At 51.5% G+C, this 23,199-nt stretch overlaps 2 protein-coding genes across 8 annotated transcripts in view; both read right to left on the reverse strand.

Annotated features, from left to right (window-relative positions):
• Positions 1-2,267: 2,267 nt before the first annotated feature.
• Cdk2ap1 (cyclin dependent kinase 2 associated protein 1) lies at positions 2,268-9,576 on the reverse strand. Of its 2 annotated transcripts, none has more exons than XM_048343103.1 (4): positions 9,422-9,576; positions 5,167-5,264; positions 3,935-4,061; positions 2,268-3,008 (listed from the first exon to the last, which is right to left on the reverse strand). In XM_048343103.1, exons 2-4 carry the CDS (start codon positions 5,233-5,235, stop codon positions 2,941-2,943), a joined length of 264 nt encoding a protein of 87 aa, XP_048199060.1. In that variant the 5' UTR covers positions 5,236-5,264; positions 9,422-9,576; the 3' UTR covers positions 2,268-2,940. The 2 variants fall into 2 exon arrangements, with proteins under 2 accessions (XP_048199060.1, XP_048199059.1); XM_048343102.1 differs by lacking the exon at positions 9,422-9,576 and adding an exon at positions 8,894-9,355.
• Positions 5,122-23,199, reverse strand: part of Sbno1 (strawberry notch homolog 1) — a 66,080-nt gene continuing 48,002 nt past the window's right edge. For 5 of the 6 annotated variants that reach the window (XM_048343096.1, XM_048343095.1, XM_048343094.1 and 2 more), the window contains 2 exons: positions 22,898-23,091; positions 15,576-21,207 (listed from right to left, as the gene is read on the reverse strand). In XM_048343096.1, the coding sequence (XP_048199053.1) occupies positions 21,065-21,207; positions 22,898-23,091 (337 nt within the window). In that variant the 3' untranslated portion in view covers positions 15,576-21,064. Of the gene's footprint in view, positions 5,133-15,575; positions 21,208-22,897; positions 23,092-23,199 lie in introns of those variants that run through there. The other variant, XR_007210479.1, reaches the window with a different exon arrangement.

Here is a 23,199-nt window from a genome sequence, read left to right on the forward strand (position 1 = left end):
CTAGTTGCTGGTGGCTCATACCTATAATCCTACTCAAGGGGCTAAGACCTGGAGATCGCAGTTCAAAGCCAGCCCAGGCAGGAAAGTCTATCTTCAATGAGCCACCAGAAAGCTGGAAATGTGCTATGGCTCAAGTAGTAGAGAGCTAACCTTGAGCTAAAAGAACTCAGGAACAGCACCTAGGTCCCAAGTTTAAGCCCCATGAATGACTAAAAAAAGGGTTTTAGAGGGCTGGGAATATGGCTTAGCGGTAGAATGCTTGCCTTGCATGCATGAAGCCCTGGGTTCAATTCCTCAGCACCATATAAACAGAAAAAGCCAGAAGTGGTGTTGTGGCTCAAGTGGTAGAGTGCTAGCCTTGAGCAAAAAAAGCCAGGGGGTGCTGGGAATATGGCCTAGTGGCAAGAGTGCTTGACTCATATACATGAAGCCCTGGGTTCAATTCCTCAGCACCACATATATAGAAAATGGCCAGAAGTGGCACTGTGGCTCGAGTGGCAGAGTGCTAGCCTTGAGCAAAAAGCAGCCAGGGACAGTGCTCAGGCCATGAGTCCAAGCCCCAGAACTGGCACAAAAAAAAAGTCAGAAATGAAACCACTTGGAAAAAATACTATTAAGCCATCCACTTTTATGGAGAGCTTAGTCAATGGCATTTAGTGGCACATTATCCACTAAGTGCCACATCACTGTGACATGAGTCATATGTTCTGGCTAGGTCCAAGGCTCACTGCTCTAATCCAAGCACATAGGAGGCTAAGATGGGTTGATAGTTAAGTTCAAAGCCGGCATATCAAGACTGTCTTAAAAACACCCTAAGGTCAAGTTGAGAGAGAATGATGAGTTACTAGCCAAGTAAAAATCTCTTGACAGGCTGGGAATATGGCCTAGTGGCAAGAGTGCCCCGTATACATGAAGCCCTAGGTTCAATTCCCCAGCACCACATATATAAAAAAGGCCAGAAGTGGCGCTGTGGCTCAAGTGGCAGAGTGCTAGCCTTAAGCAAAAGAAGCCAGGGACAGTGCTCAGGCCCTGAGTTCAAGCCCCAGGACTGGCCAAAAAAAAAAAAAAATGTTAATATGGAGATAGATTTTAGAGATGAGGTCTCAGAATTGGATTGTTTTGGCTTTGCATCACCATTTGACCTACTGGCTTCATGTGTGTTTAAATCCACTGTTAACAACTTGCCTTGTTAGAACTCACTAGACTTTGATAGAACATGGGGAAACAGAGCTGTCGCTGGCCCCAGCTGGCCTCAGCTCTACAGCGGAGTACAGTGTGTGCCACAGGCCAAGCTGAGCACCCTGGACGCACATCGGGTAAAGCTTTCTTCCAAGGCCACCATGGGGCGCTTCTCACCTTGGAGCGAGCTGTCTGGGATGCTTGCACACCTGTTAGTTCATGCGACCTTTCCAGTCTCCAAGACTGAAAGGCAAGAAATCCCTAACAGCGGGAAGCCAGAACTGTGGCCAGAGGTCTCAATTTGAAGCTCCTCCCTGGGCCCCAGTGCCATCAGCCTTCAGACTCTTAATGGCTGGTGCCTACAAAACCAACCACACCTCAATGCCACCCTCTATGCCCACAGTATGCACACCACCATGGATCCTCAATACTTCACTCATTTTTCTCTCCAGCACCAGGTGGGGCAGCCAGGGTTTGCTTATCACATTCTATGAAGAACAGATCTTGTGGCACTAGAAAAGGATAAGCACCACCAGCAGAAAATGGCTGGAGGGGGCTATGGCAAGTCACCAAGCCAGGACATGGCTCCTGCTGGCTTCGTTCCTAGCAGCTTTCTGTGCTGCAGATAAGATATACCCACAATGCAACTGTTACCCCCAACTTGTGACCTACGCAAGCACCCTCCTTGGCTAGCTGCGCAATAATATCACAGTCTTTTGGGGCCTCAGGGAAGGCACCTTTAATTTATTGTCCATCATGCGGCTTCAGCTCAGGGCCTGGGCACTGTCTCTGAGCTTTTATGCTCAAGGCTAGTGCTCTACCATTTTGAGCCACAGCTCCACTTCCAGTTTTCTAGTGATAAGTTGGAGGCAATAGTCTCATGGACTTTACTGCTCGGGCTGGCTTTGAACCGTGATCCTCAGGTCTTCTGAATAGCTAAGATTACAGGCTTGAGCCACTAGCGCCCAGCCAAGGGCACCCTTAACTAATGAGTACCACCAACCTCTCCCTAAGCAGCTCTAAAACTGCCTAAGGAACTCAACCCATGGCTGGGAGTGTAGCTCAAGGACCCCACATCTTAATACAAATTGTTAATGAAAATAAGCTTTATTACATCAAGTAATAAATACAAAGATGCAAACAGTTTTAGTCTTCCAGATGTTTTGATCAACATACAGTACGTGTGGAAGTAAAATGTACACACAGGCAGTTTGAAAATGTTCAGGGCGCTTTTCAGGTTTGGTAGGTTGCTCCTTCTTCTGTATTTATAACTTGTGCATTTTTAAGACTGACTTCAAAGCACTAAGGGTCATGCAAATGCTTAAGCAGAAAAGAATTTCCAGGAAGCAGAATCTACACAGTATGGCAAATGGAACCAGCTACTCCTAAAACCGCAGTGGGTATGCATTAGAACCAAGTCCTCAGAGGGTAGGAGTTTATGGAAAGGAGCAAAAGCAGTTTCAGTGATGTAAATGTAGTCAAACAAGATTAAAGGGAGTCACTGGTATCTTGGGGGCAAACAAGTTTGCTGTAAAATAACTTCACATGCATTTTTCAAATCAATGCTTTAAAAAAAACCCTGAATCATTTGTAATCTCTTAAAATGCAAATTCTAATTAACTGAGAAATCTTTTCCCATTCTTCAAGAACAGGTTCAGAGCTCAGTGAACCAAAGGAGAAAATACTAAACTGTTAACCATTTTGAAAACAAGAGTTTCATAAGATCAGGAGAGCCGCTGTGCCTGCTCCTCTTGCAGGAGGCTAGGATCTGGCATTCCGTTCGGTCTCGGCCAGGCATTCCCGAACCAGGCCTCGAGCATGAATGATGCCTGCAACACAACCAGAGGCTCATTCACTTACTCCAACAATCAGGATCCTCAAGCTGGAAGAGAACTAAAGGGCCTTCACCTACACCACCCAAATAAGTTGGGCATGGTGATACACCAATAGTCCCGTCTGTCTACTCAGGAGGCTGTAGCATGAGAATCATTTGAGATGAGGACTTGGAGAGCAGCAACATGGCAAGTTCCCACCCCCTCCCCACCCATCTTTTCTTTTTAAAAAAAAAAGCTAATTCCACACCTCTATTCCCCTTTTCCTCCTGTTGCCACACACTTGTGTGGGAATGGCTGGTACTAGGCTTCCTCACTGACCACTTAGGAGGCCCTTCTGTGTTGACTGCAACCACATCAAACTGTCAGACTTGAGGGCCCAGCATGCTCCAGGAACCGCCCCTCACCCCCCAGCACACCAGTTACCAGAACTTCCTTGCTCTGATGCCCAACCGCAGTGCCCAGGGCAGAGCAGTGCCCACCTGACTTGGGTTCCACCTCCCTTCCCAAGCCTTCTTCAGCCACAGCCCCAAACTCCAGTCCCCAGTTTGGACCCAGTCTAGCTCACTCTCTTCACCAATGTATCACAAACATATGTAGAATCCTGTCCTCAGTTGTCAAGATCTTTCCCAAGATGCTACCATGATCACAAATGAGCCCAGGGCCCTGGCTCCTCAGACTTCCCATGCTAAAGTAGAACCCTCCTCTCCCCTCCCTCAAGCAATACGTCTGAGGGACAGGAGTCTCAAGTCACCTCACCATGTGTCCCTTATTTGTTAGGGGTGGAGGCGTGGCTCAAAGGTAAGTACCTGTCTAGAAAGTACAAGGCCCAAAGTTCAAACCCCAGTACTACAAAAAACAAAGTTTGTTTTTGTCCCTAGTAGTGAAGGGGACAGGCTGCAGTGTCCCCAGCTGTGGCTCACCTCGCTTTAGTCTCTCCATGGCGCTCTTGCTCCCTGCGTAGGTGGGTCTGATCTCTTTCCCCAGCTCTTCAATGATGGCCAGCAGCTCTGCATACTTGCTCTGGGGCACCTGACTGCTCCCAGTTCCCTAGAGTCAGAATCAGAATGAGAAGTTCAGGTGGTGGGCTCTGGGGCACCTGACTGCTCCCAGTTCCTTGGAGTCAGAGTCAGAATTAGGGGATCCAGTAGTGGACCCTCACATGACCCCAGCCAGAGAGAAAGCACCAGAGGAAGCCTGGTGTGGGAAAGCAGGCTGGCATCCAGGCTGCATGCCCCCTGGGCTGGAACACCTGGTCCATCTCACTTGGAACAATGGCAGGGTGGGGAGGTTGATTCTCCAGAAATCCTTTTCTATCTCTTTGGGGAAAGGAGAAAAGACCGCCCCCCCGGCCCTGGCCCCCAGGACAGAGTTCACAGCATTTCCACAGGCCACGATGCCCACTGGGATGGAAATGGTCAAATCTAGCTGCCTATCTACGAGCAGATAGGGGGCCACCTGCACCCACAGAAAGCCTTCACCCCAAACCTGCCCTCAGCCCCAGGCAAGCACCCAGCTGGGCCCAGGGCCTGCATGGCCCTGTGGGCACTGCTCCTCCACCGTGGCCACCTTCTTCTCACAAGGCTGGGGCCACACCAGGGCAGCCAGCTCCCTCTGCAAGGCCTGAGCCTGCTCCTCCTGCCTCTGCTGCCTGCGCTCCCAGGTGGAAGCCCCCAGCCTCCAGGCCTCCAAGTGTAGCCTCTTCCTGGTTTCTTGTCTCCGCAGCCTCGAGGCTGGGCCACGCCTTGGCCCATCCTCCCCGTGCCCTGTGAGTGGGAGCAGGTCCTGATGCTTCTCCTCCCAAGACAAGGCGACAGGGTGAGGCATGGCGGGGCTCTGTGTTGCCACCTGAGCCACCATGGCGACCCTGGAACACTGGCTGGGGTCCGGGAGGGAACCTTCCGGCCAACCACCCAGGGCTCTGAGGGTCACAAATGAGGTGGCTTCCTCTGAGGTGGCCAGGTGGGGTCACAGTATCATGAGCCAAGCAGTGGCTTAGGGACCACTTGTATTACCAGCCCTCCACACTCTGGCCCTCCCCTTCCCCATGCTCCCCTCAACATGCTGGCGCCCCTCTATTCCAAGGCCTCACTGCTGCTGTGGGCAAGGGCACACAGGTGCCTATCCCCAGCACCCAGCACCCACAGCGCCTCACCTGGGTGTAGCCCAGCGAGGGTGGCCCGTAGTCACTCAGCAGCTGGCGGTACTGGGAGGATGCTGCCATGCTGGTGGACGGTGAGTGCACGTTCCCAGCTGCAAGGGAGAAGAGGAGTCAGGAGCCTCCCAGCCTTGGCCATTGGATGCCTCAGCGGAACCTACCCCACGACCAATGGCCACAGCCCAGAGGCCTGGCCTCGATGGCTGACCACCATGTACAATTGAAGAGCACCAACTCCTCCTGCCTAGGACCTACTACCACACTCAGGTGTCACCCACAGAACCTGTCCATCCAGGTGGGGGGGTTAGCGCAGGAAGACGGGGCTGAAGGCTGTTCTTGGCCCAGCCCATCCTACTGGTGGCAGATGACCAGAGCCATGTCCCACCACACACCCAGCAGCGACCCAGACCCAGATTACTTCACATAGAAAGCCTTTGTGCTGTGTGCCCCCTCTACAGGGTGACAGGGTGAGAAAGACTGGAGAGGCACTGCTGGGTTTCCCCAGGCTGGCGGCAAGTGCCCTGCACACACGTGCAGAGAGCTCTAGAGAACAGAGCCTCAGACAAGACTGTCCACCTCTGAGCTCCCACCCCCAGAGGCACAGGTCTGACCCACCCCAGGGGAGCAGAGCAAGCCCCCAACATCTGAAACACAACACTGGGGACATAGTCCAGCCCAGCAGCCAGGACCAGGTAGTCCTGTGCAGCATGTCCTGGACATGGGATGGGGTGGCGGGGGGAACCGTGGCTGGGGAGTGCCAGACCCATAATGGCGTCCGAGTGGCCATTAGCGGGTAAAGGATATCCTGCGAATTAAACAGCCGTAACCATGGAGAATTTACCTCGTCCTCCTCGGCAGCTGCCCGCCTGCCACCCCCAGAGCCAAACAGTCTCTCACACACAGCAGGCTCCGTGGACTTGGCCCCAGGGATGGACAGCTGGTGCCAGGCTGGCCAAGCAACCAGCTGCTCATTTGGTGTGGGTGAGGGGAGGGGCGGGAGGAAGGAAGTTCAGGAGCAGGGAGGAGCGAAGCATGGAGGGGTGGCCCCAGGTGACACCCCACAGAAAGGGCTAAGCAGCAAGCTGGAGACCCCAACATCTAGGTCTAGTAGCTAAGGGAGGCACCGAAGGGTCTTTCTAGGTCATGAGCCTGGTCACAGGTGTAGGTATTGAGTGGGGATCGAGACCCTGAGCTGGGCAGAGAACCACACCACACCGGCCCAGGTCCAGTGTCCACCTCTCTCAAACAGAGACAGTGAGGCACCTGGGCTCTGGGGCAGGTGGCACAAGCTGGGAACTGGGGCCCAGGACCGGCCCTGGCAACTGACAGTGCAGCCACCAGCATACAAGAGTGGGGCAAGGTGGGAGAGCATAGCTCCTTCAATACGACAAACCCCAATTTCAACAGCTCCAGGCAGGGCCTGAGAGCGAGGCACATGGATGGGGCTGGCTTTGCAGGCCCAGACTCTGGTTCAAATCCTGGCCACTACAGGGCCACACCTCCTTGGGCAAGGGCAGGGACAGACTCAATGGCCTTTAGGCCTCCAGCCCCCCAGGAGCTGCACTTTCCCCACCTCCCCATCCACCTCCTCTCCTGGGCTAGGAGCCTGCAGGTCCCTTTCCTCCCTCAGTTTCTCCACTTGAAACTATGCCGGCCAATATAAGATCTAGGTACTACATCTTGGTCCTGGGGTAAGTCTAGAGATTACTGGGAAAGAGGAGAAATAAGGAACTGCCCCCATTTTGATGGGGGGGGGGGGAACCATCTGCCCTGCGGGAGAAGTGGGAGGGGAGGACTGATCCCGTGCTGGGAGGGATGGGGTCTCCCCTGCCAACGCTTCCCCGTGTTAGCGGGGACTGGGCTAAGGGAGGCCACCGGGAGGTGGCTCCACGTCAGCAGGCAGTGCGGAGCATCGCAGACAATGAGCGCAGTGTGGCGGAGCCGGGAGGGCTCGGCAGAGGCCAGGAAGCTCCTGGGGCCAGGCGCAGCTCCCCGCCCCCACGCCAGACAAAGAGCGGCCTGGGCCTGGGGAGCTGGCGGCCTTCCCGCCACTTGGGGCGCCTGGGGGGGCTCCAGGGCCGGGGGAGGCGGGAGCTTTGTCTAACTCCGCCACTGCCACCGCCGGCCAGGCCGCAGCTTGGCAACCCGTGCGCAGGAGGCAGGGCTGGAGGGCGTGAGGGAGGATGACAAGGAAGGCGGAGGAGCTGCGCGAGAGTCCATCTTGGATGCAGATGGCAGGGGAGAACCTGGCTGTCGGCACTGGGGTCCACCGGGAGGGGGGCGGCCTCCCACATGCCAGGGCGCTCCGCCCTCCTCCTGGCGTCTCCCACAGGAGAAAGACGGAGCCGGCCAGGACAGCAGGAACCCGGAACAGGGCTCTAGAGTCCCACCCTGCCACTGACCCCAGACCCCAAAGATCCCAGGTTTGGGGCTCGTCCCAACGATCCCAGGGCAAACCTGAGGTCTCTGGCTCTGCCCATGCTGGCATCGAGGGGAGGGGACCCCGACATTGGCGAGGAAGGCTGCAAGTAAGACACGAGAACTACCTGGCGACAAAGCCCGTCTTTGTAAGGTTCCAGTGCCCCAGGGGCCATACCGGTGGGGCGGAAGGTGGTGGCGCCCACGCGGTCAGCACCCCTCGCCCTCCACAGCCCTTGCAAACCCCGAACATCAGTGCTCAAGAAGTTTACAAAACAGAAGCAAGCAAGCACCTGACATGTCTGGGTCCCGCCCGGGATGTTGTTGAGTTCTAAGGCGATGTTTGGAAGCCAGGCCCCAAAGTTGGGGCGAACTGCCAGCGTGGCATTTCGGACCGACCTCTCCTCTCCAGCCGAAAGCAACTCGGCTTTGTGGGGGCCGCGGTGGGCACCAGGCGCCCACAGAGGCGGCCGCGCATCCGCACGGAGCCGGCCCCCTCCCTGAGGCTCCGGGGCCCCGGGCGGCGCCTCGGCAGCCGGAGAACTTTTCAGGAGTTTCCCGGGAGCGCCGGGGCCCGGCCGGGGGAAGCGCAAAGCCCCCCGCGGCTACGCCGGGATCCTCAAGAGCCGCACGCGGAGGCTCCGGGATAGGGACCCGAGGCGCTGCCACCCCACCTTTATGCCCCGCACCTCCCGCGGCCGCGGCTCGGCTCGCTTCCAACTTCTTTCCCGGGTCTCCCGCCCAAGAGGGCTTGGCGCGGGCCCGGGGGGTCCCCGAGGCACGTGCGCCCAGGCCGCGCGGCCCCCGCACGGCTCCGGCACGCTCGGGGCCGCCGCGGCCCGACAGAGGCCGCCGCCCCGCGCCCTGCCCACGCGGCCCAGCCCCGCGCGCACCCCAGGGCCCGCCCGGCCCCGGCCCCGGCGCCCCGCACGCCGGGCCGCTCCCGCCTACCGCCGGCAGGGGCCCTCGCCGAGCCGCCCGAGTGCGCGAGGCAGGAGCCGAGAGAAAGCCTCCCCCGCCCGCGCCCGCGCCCGGCGCCCCTCGATCCGCCGGCGCGGGGGACCCCGCGGCCGCCCGGCTCGGCGGCCGCTCCGGCTCCGGCTCCGGCCCCGGCCCCGGCCCACCGCGCGCCGCGCGCGCCGCCAACTTTGGCAACGCGGGCGCCGAATCATGGCGGCGGCGGCGGCGGCGGCGCTGCCCCGGCCGGGACCCGGTGCGGCGGCCGCGGGGGCTGGGGACCGGCCCCGGGCCGGGCACGCGGGCGTCCCGGGCCCGCAACTTGGCGGCGGCGGGCGCGCTCACTCACCGGCGTTGAGGGCGGCAGCGGGCATGTGCGCGGCCAAGTTGGGCTTGTACGACATCCCCGCGGGCGGCGGGCGGCGGGCGCCGCCGGGCCGGGCCGCGAGGGCGGCGAGGGCGGCGGCGAGGCCGGGCGGCGGCGCGGCGGGCCCCGCGTCCCCGCGCCCCGCGTCCCCGCGCCCGTCCGAGCGCCCGCCGAGCGCCCGCGCACTTTTTGTTGTTGCCGGCTCGGGCCGCGCCGGCAAATATGGCCGTCGCTCGCCCCGCCGCCGCCGCCGCCGCCGCCGCCGCCGCCGCGCCGCAGTATATCACCCATACATCGGGCGCGGGCGCGGGGCGGCCGCCAACTTCCACCGGCCCGGGCCGGGAGGGGGCGGCCCGCGTCAGGGGGCGGCTCCGCCCGCGGCCGCGCCCCGCGCCTCCGGCGGCGCCGCGCCGCAACTTGCCAAAGTTTAGGGGGCTGCCGCGCGAGCCCCCGGCTCGGCCCGGGCTCCTCCCCGCGGACGCGGGCCGGGGGGCAGCGATGGAAAATTACCTGGAGAAAATGGTGGCGGCGGCGACCTTTTTTTTTTTTTTTTTTAAAGCCCGCAGATGACTCCAGATGCCCACGTGTGGCTGCGTCCCCGGAATGGGCACAACCCGTCCTCGACCTTGACTTCAAATACACTTCTGTCTGACCGTACGGCTTGCTGGCTTTTAACCCGCTGGGGACCCCCTGGCTCCTTCGAGAGTGGGAGAGTGGACGGCCGGCCAAGCGGCCCCCGCGCGCCCCGCGCCCCCGCACGGGCCCGGTGCCCACGACGGGAGGAACTTGGCAAAGTTTCCGACACCCCCCTCCCCGCCAGCCGTGCACCCCGCACCCACGCCCGCCCGCACCCGCCGGGTCTCACGGGAAGGCGGTCACCACACGCATCCGATCCGGAGCTGGACCTGTGGGGGGGCTTCGAGCTGGAGTTCTGCCCGAACCGTTCCGGCCCCGACCATTACAAAGCCCGCCCACCCTTTAGGGCTGGTTGGTTCTTTAAATCCGGTTTGCGGGTATTTGCAGCTGGTCACATCTAGCCATCAGCTGTGGGACTGGTGGCGAAGCCATCGACCTCTCCGCCCAAGAAGGAAGGAGACCCCCCCTCTCCCCTCTAGCCTTCGCTTTGGGACTAAGACAGCAGGGAAGAGGACCCCCCAACCCCCAGTGCAGTCAGCTCGGCGTTAGGTGATCCGGGGCATCCTTCTCACAAAGGAAATAAAACGCCACTCCTCTGCAACTGTTATTTTAGAAAGTAAAAGGAAACATGAAATCAACTTTTAAAACATTTTATTTAACACCTTAGATCCAGAACCATATAATTTCAACACACCACACATACCTCTATGGCTTGAGCCACACTTGCCCCTCTGGCTTTTTGACACTCAATTGGAGATCAGAGAGTCTCAGATTCTTCCGCCCCAGCTGACTTCAATCTGTCTGATTTTTTTTTTTAATCATACTAGCTCTTCCTAAACCAGGTGTGCACCTAAATTCAGGTGGACACACAGCAAGAGCTGGGTAATCAGGTAGCTACTCACCTTATTGAGCCATGCAAGGCTGGAAGCTACAAGCAGGAAGTTTATCTAGGCATCAATTCTGTTCCCCAACCTGTTCTGTTTCTCCATTTCTTTGGGGGTAAGAATCCAGGAGCTTCTAGAGATGTTTTCTCCTAGTCTGTTTCCTACTGGTATATTTTTGTTCTGACACCTGTCCCCCTTAAAGTCCAGCCCATTTTCAAATATTTATTTTTTCCCTCAATTTCTAGTTGAGATAAAACTCAGCCCCTCTGGTTTCTCTGGACATTTGCTATGAACATTCCTGTGCAAGGTTTTTGTTTGTTTGTTTTGCCAGTCCTGGGGCTTGGACTCAGGGCCTGAGCACTGTCCCTGGCTTCTTTTTGCTCAAGTATTGCACTCTGCCACTTGAACCACAGCATCACTTCTGGCCACTTCCTATATATGTGGTGCTGGGGATCGAACCCAGGGCTTCATGCATGCTAGGCAAGCACTCTACCACTAAGCCAGACCGTTATCTTTGAGCACAGAGAGGCTCAGGGACAGAGCCCAGGCCCTGAGTTCAAGCCCCAGGACCAGCAAAAAAGAAAGGAAAAAAAAAAACCCTTATTGCTTTAACAGTGAAATTGCCCACTGTATAGTTAATATAAGCTAATAAACCCTGTAAAAGGATAATAAATGACAATAACAAAGAACAGACCCCTGGCTGGGCAAGTGTCTGACTAGTTCCTGCTCCCCTCAAGTGGTAAAATGGAAACTTTTTGTTTGGTATTGATACTAAGGCTTGAACACAGCATCTCACAGACTTTCTTGCCCAGGCTGGCTTTGAACTATGATCCTCTGATCTCAGTCTCCTGACTAGGATTACTAAGGGTGAGCCAGGGCACCTGGCTACTATGTACCTTGGTCAGACATGCCCCTCCATGCTCTTCAACTAATCTCAACAAGAAGCACTGTTACGTTTTTACACATATGCATACATTAAGTATTTTTTTAATTTTTATTGTCAGACTGATGTACAGAGAGGTTACAGTTTCATACGTTCGGCATTGGATACATTTCTTGTACTGTTTGTTACCCCTCCCTCATTCCCCCCTCCCCCTTTCCCTTTCCCCCCATGAGTTGTTCAGTTGATTTACACCAAACAGTTTTGCAAGACATTAAGTATTTTGACCATATTCACCCTCTTTCACCCTCTACACTTCCACAAACAAGTACCACACCCAGACAAGGCTTGCTCTACATCTCTGTCCTTCATATTTGTTTTTACTGGAGGTTATCTACATATATTAGATAGATTTTTTTTTTCTGGTACCAGCACTTGAATTCAGGGTCTTACACTTGCTTGATTGGCTTGCTGTCATCTAAACCATGCCACCAGCCCTGCTTTTCTCCTGGAAGCTGACATTTCTGCCCAGGCTGACTTCAAATCATGATCCTTAGATACCAGCATCCTGAGTAGCTACAATTACAGATTACAGGCATGAGCCATTGATATGTGGCCAGCCCGAACTTCTTGAATGAAATAATTGCATCTTTGAATGCAATTTGAGGCAAGGGTTACAAGCATGAGCCACTAGCACCCAGCCAGAACTCTAGTATTAATGAATGACTGGAGACTTGTGATGAGAGGAGCAGGGTTAGAGGACTCTGGATGCTCCAATCACATGACACCTTGACAAAACACTTGGCTTTACTTCTATGTTTAGCAGTGCTGGGATTTGAACCCAGGAGTTTACACTGTACCCCTCCATCCCAGAGCACTTTTATCTGCTCCTGTCAGGTCATGCCGCTGGATTTCCTTCCGGGATGGCCTTCCTTTTGCATGATCTGAAGGGTGCACTTGACACCCACGGTGGCCATCTCCAAGGGATGAGACCAACTTGCTGAGAATTGGACTCTAAAAATAAGTGTTTTGCACATTTCTTTTCGCATCTTTCTCTCCATAAAGGCGTCCACAGATGGCTTCTTTACATCATGCTCTCAAATGACTAGCTGATAAATATTCATACTTATGGAAATGGTATTTGTACATATTCCAAACTGTCAGCCATTCACGTTTGTGTTGTGTGTATCTCAGAGGTGGTGGCCTTTGTTTCTTGCCTTCCCTATAAAGCATGCCCACATTGTGTACACACACCAGACACAAGCTTTTGCCTTTCTATGACCAACTTGCCTAGGGTAGCGCCTCCCAGCCAAAGGCATACTTGTCCCCAGTGAGATACTGGCACCGCTTGGAGACATTTTGGGTTGGCACGACGACAGGATGGAGATGCACTGGTTACTAGGACCTGGTGGGTGAAGCCCACAGAGGCTGCTTAGCATCCTGCTCCTTCCAGGACGGCCCTCACCACAAGGAACAATCAGAGCACAGTGCCAAAAGTGCCAGAGGGTGGAAGCAGACATACAACGTAGGAGGGAGCAAGGCCAACACATGCTGGACCTGAGGCTGAACACCCAATGAGCATTTGGGAACTTCAGTATGAAGTTTATTCTCTTGTCCTTTATTAGTTGTTCTTTGTTTTGTTTTGGTTTTGCTGGTCCGGTCCTGGAGTTTGAACTCAAGCTCTGGGCAATATTCCCAAGAATCTTTGTGCTCAAGGCTAATGCTCTACCACTTGAGCCACAGCGCCACTTTTGGCTTTTTCTATATATGTGGTGCTGAGGAATTGAACCCAGGGCTTCATGTATATGAGGCAAGCACTTTACCAGTTGGTCATATTTCCAGCCCCAATATCTAATTTATGATAGGTGCCAGTGGCTCATGTCTGTCATGGTAGCCACTGGGCTGAGATCCAGAGGGTAGAGGATTGAAGGACAGAAAGTTCCAAGGGAGGGGCTGGGAATATGGCCTAGTGGCAAGAGTGCTTGCCTCTTATACATGAAGCCCTGGGTTCGATTCCCCAGCACCACATATATAGAAAATGGCCAGAAGTGGTGCTGTGGCTCAAGTGGTAGAGTGCTAGCCTTGAGCAAAAAGAAGCCAGGGATAGTGCTCAGGCTCTGAGTCCAAGGCCCAGGACTGGCCAAAAAAGAAAGAAAAGAAAACGGCCAGAAGTAGAAACCACCACCACAAAAATTAGGGCTGTAGCTCAAACTGGTAGAAAACTAGCCTTTGGGGAAGAGCTTAGGGACGGCACTCAGGACAGAGTTCAAGCCCTGTGACCCAAAACAAAACAAAACTACCCTTTTTATGTGTTAGTAATTTTCAATTTAGTTAGTACTCAAAATATGGGCTGGGCTGGGAATATGGCCTAGTGGCAAGAGTGCTTGACTCATACACATAAAGCCCTGGGTTTGATTCCCCAGCACCACATATATAGAAAAAAGCCAGAAGTGGCGCTGTGGCTCAAGTAGCAGAGTGCTAGCCTTGAGCAAAGAGAAGCCAGGGACGGTGCTCAAGCCCTGAGTCCAAGGCCCAGGGACGGTGCTCAAGCCCTGAGTCCAAGGCCCAGGGACGGTGCTCAAGCCCTGAGTCCAAGGCCCAGGACTGGCAAATAAATAAATAAATATATATGATATATGTGGGCTGAAAATGTGGCTTAGTGCTTGCCTAGCATGCATGAAGCCCTGGGTTCAATTCCTCAGTACCACATAAACAGAAAAAGCTGAAAGTGGTGTTTGGCTCAAGTGGTAGAGTGCTAGCCTTGAGCAAAAAGCAGCTCAGGGGGCTGGGGATATGGCTTAGTGGCAAGAGTGCTTGCCTTGTATACATGAGGCCCTGGGTTCAATTCTCCAGCATCACATATGCAGAAAATGGCCAGAAGTGGCGCTGTGGCTGAAGTGGCAGAGTGCTAGCCTTGAGCAAAAAGAAGCCAGGGACAGTGCTCAGGCCCTGAGTCCAAGCCCCAGGACTGGCCAAAGGGGAAAAAACAAACACAAAACAAGAAAAAAACATAACTTCTTTCACTCATTTTTCAATTAGTATTGTTATCGCATACATTTGATGGCTTAAATTTCCGTAAACACTAACACCACTTCTAATGTGATTATTTCAAGGGATTAAGTCTGTAATTCTCTCAAGCCCTTTCAACACTCCAGTGACCACAGTGACTCTTAGATGACTCATGTTAAAAACACCCACCCTGGATCCCATTCTCCCTTCTAACTTGGCCAAAGGTGACAGTCAGCGTGGCTGTTCTGACCCTACCATCTACCTGACTGGATGCAGGCGTCTTTGCTGAGTGCAGAGAGTGACTACACTTTCCCACACAGGGATGCTGAAAAGTTAAAGCAGTTGGGATGGATTATTTCAGCCTATACCATCACACACACACAGCATAAGCCATCAGCTCTGTCTAGCATCTGTGGAATCCTTTCCTGCCCATCTTCCACTAGTAAATGGCAGGAAATGTGGGCTCTCCTGGGCTTACTGTGCTCCTCTTCCATATGCACCCGGGTATTGGCATCTGATGTCACTTCAATGGTCATCACCTTAAGGGAGCCCACACCCATAGCTCCTGCAGCCCTCAGAGATTGCATCTGCTCACTTCCATCCCCACCAAATTGCTCACCAGGAACAGCCTGGGGCCAATGCTCCCATCTTTCTAAACATTGGAAAGGAAGTACTAAATAAGGTGGCAATTCCATAGAATTAGTATCTACAGATCCTCATAGCTTTCAAAAATGGGAAAGGCAAAGGCTGAGAAAATGAACACAGTAGTCATGCTCTGCTTCTGACAGCATCACTGTGGGCTCTTTGGCAGGTGTAGACACCCATGGGGCCCAAGAGCCAAGCTCAGCACCATGAACATGTTTTGTGCAGGGAGCAGATGACCGACCCCAGGTCCCTGGCAATGATACCACTGCTTTGAGATCCTGTAGACAGGTGACAGGGCCACAGCCCATGCCTGAAGCACTGAAGGTGGCAGGATGGCATGGCTGTAAGCCTACTTCTAGCCTAAAGTGAGCTGGGCTCCAGTAGCACTTGTAACTCCCCGATAACTCCTATTTCCAGTTGTGCTTCCTTCTGACGGATCCCCTGGGGCCTCATCCTCATGCATGCTATGTGGGCAGTACCTCTGGACTCTACAGCTCAGCTTAAAATGGGGCAAAAGTTCCATCCCCCCTTCACCAGGGAAAAACAGCCCTCAGGGCAAGCAGGGTGACAATGACACAGGCCCACAGGAAGCTCCACATCCAGCCCCAAAACACACAGAGAAGTTTATTTTCTTTAATTTATTTAGGAATTTTACAAAAAAGAAAATACCCAAACAAAAACAAAATAAACCCCACAAAACCCACAATAAAAACCTAAATACAGAATTTGTTACACTTCATGGTTGATCGCTTTTACTTGGGAGAGTAAACCTTGTTACATGCAGCCAGCACATTTTTATTGCAGGGACTGATGGTTACGGTTGCAGATCTGAAGGGCAGGAACACTTGATTCTGGCCATTTGGTGCTGTGCCCAGGACATGGAGCATGGAGGCCAGAGCAGACCTTTCCCACAGACAGCGCAGCGTGGAGCATCAACAGAGCAGCAGTGCGGAGAGGAGAGCACAGCCATCCAGAATTCACTCCCATGTCGATCCAAATGGTCTTTGGATTCCACCAGGTGTCTCAGAACAGGCGCACCATGTCCCAATAGGAAAGGAGGGTCTATGCCTACATACAAAATAGCCTCTGCTCAAGGAGGTAGAACCTGGCAAAAGTTTTATTGCAGATACAGAGTAGCTCTTCCCACCTTTCATGGCCGATGGGAGATACAAGTGGTTATGGAAATACCAGGTCAGTAGTTTGAAAATATAAACCATGAACAGGATGCTTTGTTCTGCTAGTGGTGAGCTGGCAATGCCTTCCGAAGGAAGATGCTCCCTCTGGCCCTCGTGGGAGGTGGGGGAAGGCTTATCTTCTTCAGTGCCATAATCACTGCCCCAGCATGCACGAGGTCTCGGCGTCCTCTGGCCACAAAGGTCTGCCTGGGCAGGACAGGACAGGCCCGCAGAGCAGGGTCTGAGCAAGGCAAGTTCTCCCCAAGAGGCCAGTACCCTGGCTTTCTGCCCTGAGGAGGCTGAACTGCAAACATCAAGAGGCTCCTAACCCACCACTGTAACAGATGGACTGCTGAAAGGCACGGTGACTACCACAGGCAGACACCCTCGAGGGCAGCCCACGAGGCCGAGCCCCCATAGATTAAATTCCCTGGACAACTTTTAAAGTTTCAACATATCTAGCAAGTTGAATGGTCACAAAGGAAACTTGAAAAGGCTGAAGAAATGCTCACAGCAATCTTTCCAGAGGAACATGTTCTGGAATGTGCTTCTGGGTGGTGGCCTCCAAATTCCTCAGAGTGCCTGGGAGCTTTCTACTCCAGCACAGCTCTGGAAACCCCCAGGAGGAGCACCAAAAGCCAGGCTGTGTGTGGATGGGGGAGGTAGCCTACAGAGCAAGGGTGAGGTGGAGGGGTCCTCTGGAAGACAACTGTTTCCAAAGCACATTCCCAAGGTGACCTACTGATCATCTAACATATGGGTCTCCCGCTTGCCAAAGCACATGGCCCAAGGTGATGGAAGAATCAATTCTGAGTGTTACTTGGGGATCAAAATGCAGGCTCAATTTGTAAATAAACATTAGTGATTTACAAGCAGCATCAGCAGAGCAGGCGGGGGGGGGGGCAGGTGGGGGGAGCAGTTTCAAGTACCTGACAGTTCCTGCCAGGCACCTGAGGGGTGAGGGCCTCAACTGCAGGGTGGGACTAAGTCTCACTTCCCAAAGGGCTAGGTTTGATCCCAAGTACACTGAAGAATGGAGAAGAACTTAAAGGAAGTATGCCTGGGTAGCATTTTGAAAACACCAGGCTTGCTACCATTTCCAGAGACATGAGTGAGCGTCAACGGTCATCAGACACAGTATGAGAAACGGCTCAAGTGCAATCCCAACACAGCGCATTGCACACAATAAAGTCATGAAAACACAGAACACAGACCATTAGGTATGTTGAAAATATGAACAAAGCAAGACAGGAATTCTACGGCAAAGATGCAAAACAAATTCTAAAACACAGAAACAAATTCAACTCAGATGTTTTTCATACTTTCTTAGATTTTTAACTTAGGATGGGGGAGGGGCAGCAAGATGCTCACTTGGGAAACCAAGAGAATAAATAGGAATAGGGAAAAGGGGAAAACAAATGGGTAGGATCCCAATTTACAAGAAATATTTACAATCAGAATTCAAAAGAACTATTTCTCTATATATACATTTATGTACATATATTAGTACAGAACACAATGAAAGGGTGCGTTCTGGGTTTTGCCAACTCAGAAAAGACACTCCCCAACATGAGCTGCAGGTATCTGCTCCAGTCACTGAAAAGACACTGCATGCATTAGACAACTGGTCTTGAGAGAGGAATTTTCCAGCACATAGACATGCTTTTGGCTGGAGTGGTGACAAGGAATGCTGTCTCAGGGGCATGGCGGTGGTGCTTGCCAGGAAGACCAGACCTGGCAGTGCCCACCATCACAGCGGAGCTATCCCAACACTTAGCACCAGGACCCCAGTGAATACAGCTCATCCTAACCCTAACAGCATCCTCCCTGACTTTGTACCACATACTGCTTGGCCCCTTTCTGAAAGCTGGGCAAGGCCCAGTCTCCTAATCTTACTAAGAAATGACTCCTATTCTCATCAATCATTGCTGACCTGCTTCCTTGTACCTCTAGCTCAAATGTACACAACGCTCTGGGACCCCTTCTTCTCTGGTCTGCCTCAAGTTGTTCCCATAGTTTTGTATGGAATGAATGATTCGGGCTACAGACAACCTCCACAGACACAGCAGACTAAAACAAAAAGGTTTACTGCTATAACTCAAACAAGTCTCTGAAGTGCTAAGAATAAATATGCACACACACATGCATGCACACACACACATACACACACACTCACACAAAACCACAGTGCTTTGGATGCAGGTTCTTGCTAATTTATATGCACACTTTAAAAAGATACTGAAAAGTGTATCTGCTATTTAGTAGCAAAAACAAAGTTGTTTAACACATTTACTTGATCAAAGAATTCTTGTCTAAAGAATACCCTCTTAATGCTTTCCTAAATTAGTATCAAGGACAGCTTATCTGGGTGACCCAGTAAACTGCAGGTAGACCCTGTGGCACGGAGGTTGCCAAAGGAAAGGGGCAAGGTTTCCGGTGGCAGCATGGCAGCCCCGGAATGGGGGAGGAGGGTCAGCACAATGGACATGTAAACTCTCCAACAATGTCATTTGCAGGCTAAGCTGCCTGCTCAGAGACATATTGCTAACGGTGAGAAAAGGCATGACTGAGACCAACAGACACATGCTGGGCTGAACAAGGCCTCCGAGGGCATCAGATCCCCTAAAAGGACCTGGTGTGCATGTTCACTATTGTGAACTTGATTTATGATGGGATGGGCTCTTGAGTGCTGCTGCTTCCCTGCTGAACCCAGCCCTGCAGGCGTTTTCAGGGCAGTGTGGGCAGGTACCAGGTGTTTTCCCTGGGGGCAGGAATATGACACCTCAGCGCCTTGCCCTGTACAAGTCTGCACCATGGGACTATCAGATGCTCAATATTTCTGACTTTTAAAGAAAATGATAAAGTTTCTCTCTAAAGACCAGAACATACTTGCACATGAAGATGGCTATTTCAAGACAAGCATTACTCTGTGAATCTTGCTGATGCCAATAGGAAAACACCACAGACATCAAGACCTGTCAAAACAGACGTCCTGTGCACACAGACGAGTATTGTCCCTAGCTTTTCACTGATCGTGCTGGAGCGTGCTACTGGGCTACCAGTTTCAAAGCAGAACTGGAACCAGTGCAAGCAGGGCGTACACAGCTACTCGTGGGGTTTAGAGACCCTGCTCCATATTCATGTGGTCACTGCCTGAGATATATACAAGGACTACACTGAGGATAAAAGTTGCAGCCACCGGGCAAAATGTGCCCAGGAACAGAAATTATGCTCCATTTGTTCTTTTAAGCACTAAGAATAAATAAATCCAAAGAAAACTTAAGAGTAAACACAACCAAACTGAAACCCAAGAGATTGAAAGCCTCCAACTTTTCAACAGGTTCTAAGCTAGCCATCCTTGACACACAGCTAACTTGATCGATCCAATGTCAAGTTTCCTATCGGTCTATCCCTTGCTCATGCTTTAGGAGGACGGGCTAATAACCAACTAAAAGGCTGCCTCCATATTCTAAGTTCCAAGAGGCCCCAAAAGACTGCTTGTGAAAGTCCCTGTGAGGGCCTAAACAAGAGTCCACCGCATTAGTATAACAACTTCTTTATTTAACATCTACAAGATTTTAATATCTTGCAGCTTTTGACCAGGTCTATACAATCTCAATTTAATAGTGCAACCTGTGCAAGCAGAGAGAGAGAGAGAGAGAGAGAGAGAGAGAGAGAGAGAGAGAGAGAGAAAGAGGGGAGGAGGGAAGGGAGGAGGAGGAACAAAAAGACCAGTTGTCCCCTCACTTGTTTTTATAAACATCTATATAGGTGAAACAAACTTACCAACGTTATAGATAATGTCTATTCACATTTGTACATTACCATTTTTAACAGTTTGGAATAAACTCTACAATGTCTTACACACATTAAAGAATATTCAAGTTACTGAGTAACAACAATAACAATAATTAACAACAAAAAAAACATACAGCAGAAGCCTCAAGTGTTTCCTCATTGTCTAGTTTACAACTCAAGTACTATTTCCTCTTTGAGTGACAAAGCAGTCAGATAATGAAGTAAAAAAAAAGACTGTTTGCAAGATGGAAGCCAAGGGTACTGCTTTCTAAACTATCTTTAAGTTAAGGAAAATGTAATGTTAAGAAAAAAAGGCTTATCTTTTCAGCACACATTAGGAATACTATTAATACAATGAAATTAACTTTAAGAGTATTATCACACAAAAGAAGGGCTTGTACTCATTACTTTGACAAGAAACCTGGAGCAGGGGAGTGGGTTCGAAGCAATACCCAGGTATAAACACTACAAAATGCAATAACCAATGCTGTACAGCTACGAGATTTTCTTTCCCATATTGACTTCTGTGTTAATCTTGTTTACGCATGCTCTCAAGGACATGCACTGTCGAAACAAAAACTACAAAAGAACCTGAAGGCATGATATGCAACCTCTCATCTCATGCTTTAGTAAACCTATTGTTTAAGTCTGAAAAAGAAACCAATATATATTTTCTCTATTTAGACTGAAAACACATGCATTGGGAACACCCCGCGCGCAGGGCGTGGGTGCGCTGCGTAACCCTGAGCACTGAAGAACAGAAAGTAAAGCCAGTTTGGGAAATTCCAAGCATTATTAAACCAACTGTTGTTTGTAACCTTTAACAAATTCAGACAGACAGACACACACTCACATACACACGTGTGCACAGTGCGCACACACACACACACACACACACACACACATGCACCCACCTCCCTCTGCTTGCCACAACCAGGAGCAGAAGGAAGGCCCAAAGGGAAACAAAGGAAAGATGTGTGTACCACTGCGGCGCTGACTTCCGGGTTTTCTATTCCAGGTTTGCCCTTCCTCCCCCAAAATTAACTAGAGAGAGCACAACTGAAAAAAATATATAATTCTTTGGAAACTGTCCCTGATTTTTTTGCATCTCCGAAAGCTGTGTTCTCTAGGCGTTGCTCAGGTTGGCGATGCTCTGCGGGTGGTGTTGCTGCCACAGCTGCTTCTGCTGCACCGCGAGCTGCTGGGACTGGTCTGAAGTCGACAGGAGATTTACAAGAGGAGACACACAATTTGCCGGAATGATCAAACCTGTAATTAGCAATAGAATCTATAAAGTGGCATGCAGTAGAAACCACTGTATTTTACAGCACAGCAGATTCCAAATGAGACATAATAGTAAGTGTGATGAACGAGCATTACACGGAAAGACTAGGCAAGTCCTCAATGACCACAGTAGTAGTCCACTAAGATGCAACTCAATCTCTCCCACAGAAACCCCGGTGAAAGCACATGTCTTAGGGCAACAGCATCTCCCTATTTAAACACCTGAGAACCAAGGACAGCTTTCTTCCCCCTTATAATTTGTTTTGTTTTGCCAGTTCTGGGCAGGGCTTCACATATACAAAGCGAGCACTTTAACACAGCCATATTACCAGCTCCTCCTCCAATATAATTTTAAATAAGGCCTCACCCTTGGTAGACAAGGTCTTTACCACTTAAGCCATGCCACCAGCCTTATTATTTGTTCCAATTACATGATTTTCATGTGGCATTTTATACTTTCTGCCCAGGGGCTGGCCTTGGACCATGACCCTCCTACTTCGTTTCCTAAGTAACTGGTGTTACAGACATGTACCTGGTAGTATCTACCTTGTTGTTGTGATATAGTCTTATTAACTTTTTTTTTTTTTTTTGGCCTGGCCTTGCCTCAAACCACAATCCTTCTATCTCTGCCTCCCCAATAATATAGCACTTTTTTTTTTGTTATCTTTCAGTTCCATAAAAGCGTAAGGATACAATTTTCTTTACAATTTACTGAGGCACATGACAAAGGTTGTAAATGCAAACCTCTCCCAGACTGGTGACTTCAAGAAGGCACAGTATGGGCTGGGAATATGGCCTAGTGGCAAGACTGCTTGCCTTGTATACATGAAGCCCTCGGTTCGATTCCCCAGCACCACATATACAGAAAACAGCCAGAAGTGGCACTATGGCTCAAGTGGCAGCGTGCTAGCCTTGAGCAAAAAGAAGCCAGGGACAGTGCTCAGGCCCTGAGTCCAAGCTCTAGGACTGGCCACAAAAAAAAAAAGAAGGCAGAGTATGCTTAACAAACTGGAGAACATAGGCCTTAAAAATAACTTCAACTCTGCCACATGTGAACACGGACTGAGTGTTGTAGATAAGCTTCCATTTTCCCCTTTTTTCCTTTGGTGAGAATCCTAGGGCTTGAACTGAGCCTTAGTACTCTGCCTTAGTTTTTTTGCTCAAGGCCAGCGCTCTACCACTTGAGATACAGTTCAACTTTCAGCCTTTAGGTGATTAGCTGCAGATAAGAGTCCCACAGATTTTCTTGCCTGGGCTGGCTTTGAACTGTGATCCTCAGATCTTAACTTCCTGAGTAGCTAGGATGACAGCAGCAACTGGAAACCCAGAGTTCTATATGAATCCCCTTGATTTTTACATGTTGGCAACTAATTTAACCAAAAACGTGATAGAAGGGCCAAAATAAAAGCTCATGCACCAACTGGCCATAAAGTGTCCATCTCTAGAACAGTGTACAGAGGAAAGCTGACATAAGGGAGACCCTGTGAACTAACTGTCCTCCTGCTGGAAACCTGTAGCTAGCACAGCCCTTGCTCCCTGCAAGAGCTAGACCTGAGTGAGTCCTGGGCCCTGAATTGTCTGGGCCTGGCTCAGCGCAGAGCCCTGAGTGGAAGGCTGGGCTATCTTCACAGCAGGAGGGCCTTGCCAAAGGTGATTGCATGGAAGGCATACTCACCTACAATTCTCTGCCCATCTTCTGTTCTTAGCCGAACTATCTGCATTTTCACATTTGTGCCGCTGACAGACGCAAGAACACCCTCCACTTTAGTCCAGACACTCAACACCGAGCCACACAACACATAGTATGTGCGGCAACGAAGACCTATTTCACACACCAATCCCAAGCTTGCTTTTTTGCAATTGCCGCGCCTAAGAAAGACAGGGGGAAAATGCATATGCTCACACATTCACAAAAAAATGCTGAAAGTTCTAGCTGAGTTTCAAGATAAAGGGTCAAGTAGGATCTACCCATGCAGC

The sequence above is a fragment of the Perognathus longimembris genome, chromosome 3 (genome assembly GCF_023159225.1).
Source record: "Perognathus longimembris pacificus isolate PPM17 chromosome 3, ASM2315922v1, whole genome shotgun sequence".
In the NCBI taxonomy this organism is placed as follows: domain Eukaryota; kingdom Metazoa; phylum Chordata; class Mammalia; order Rodentia; family Heteromyidae; genus Perognathus; species Perognathus longimembris.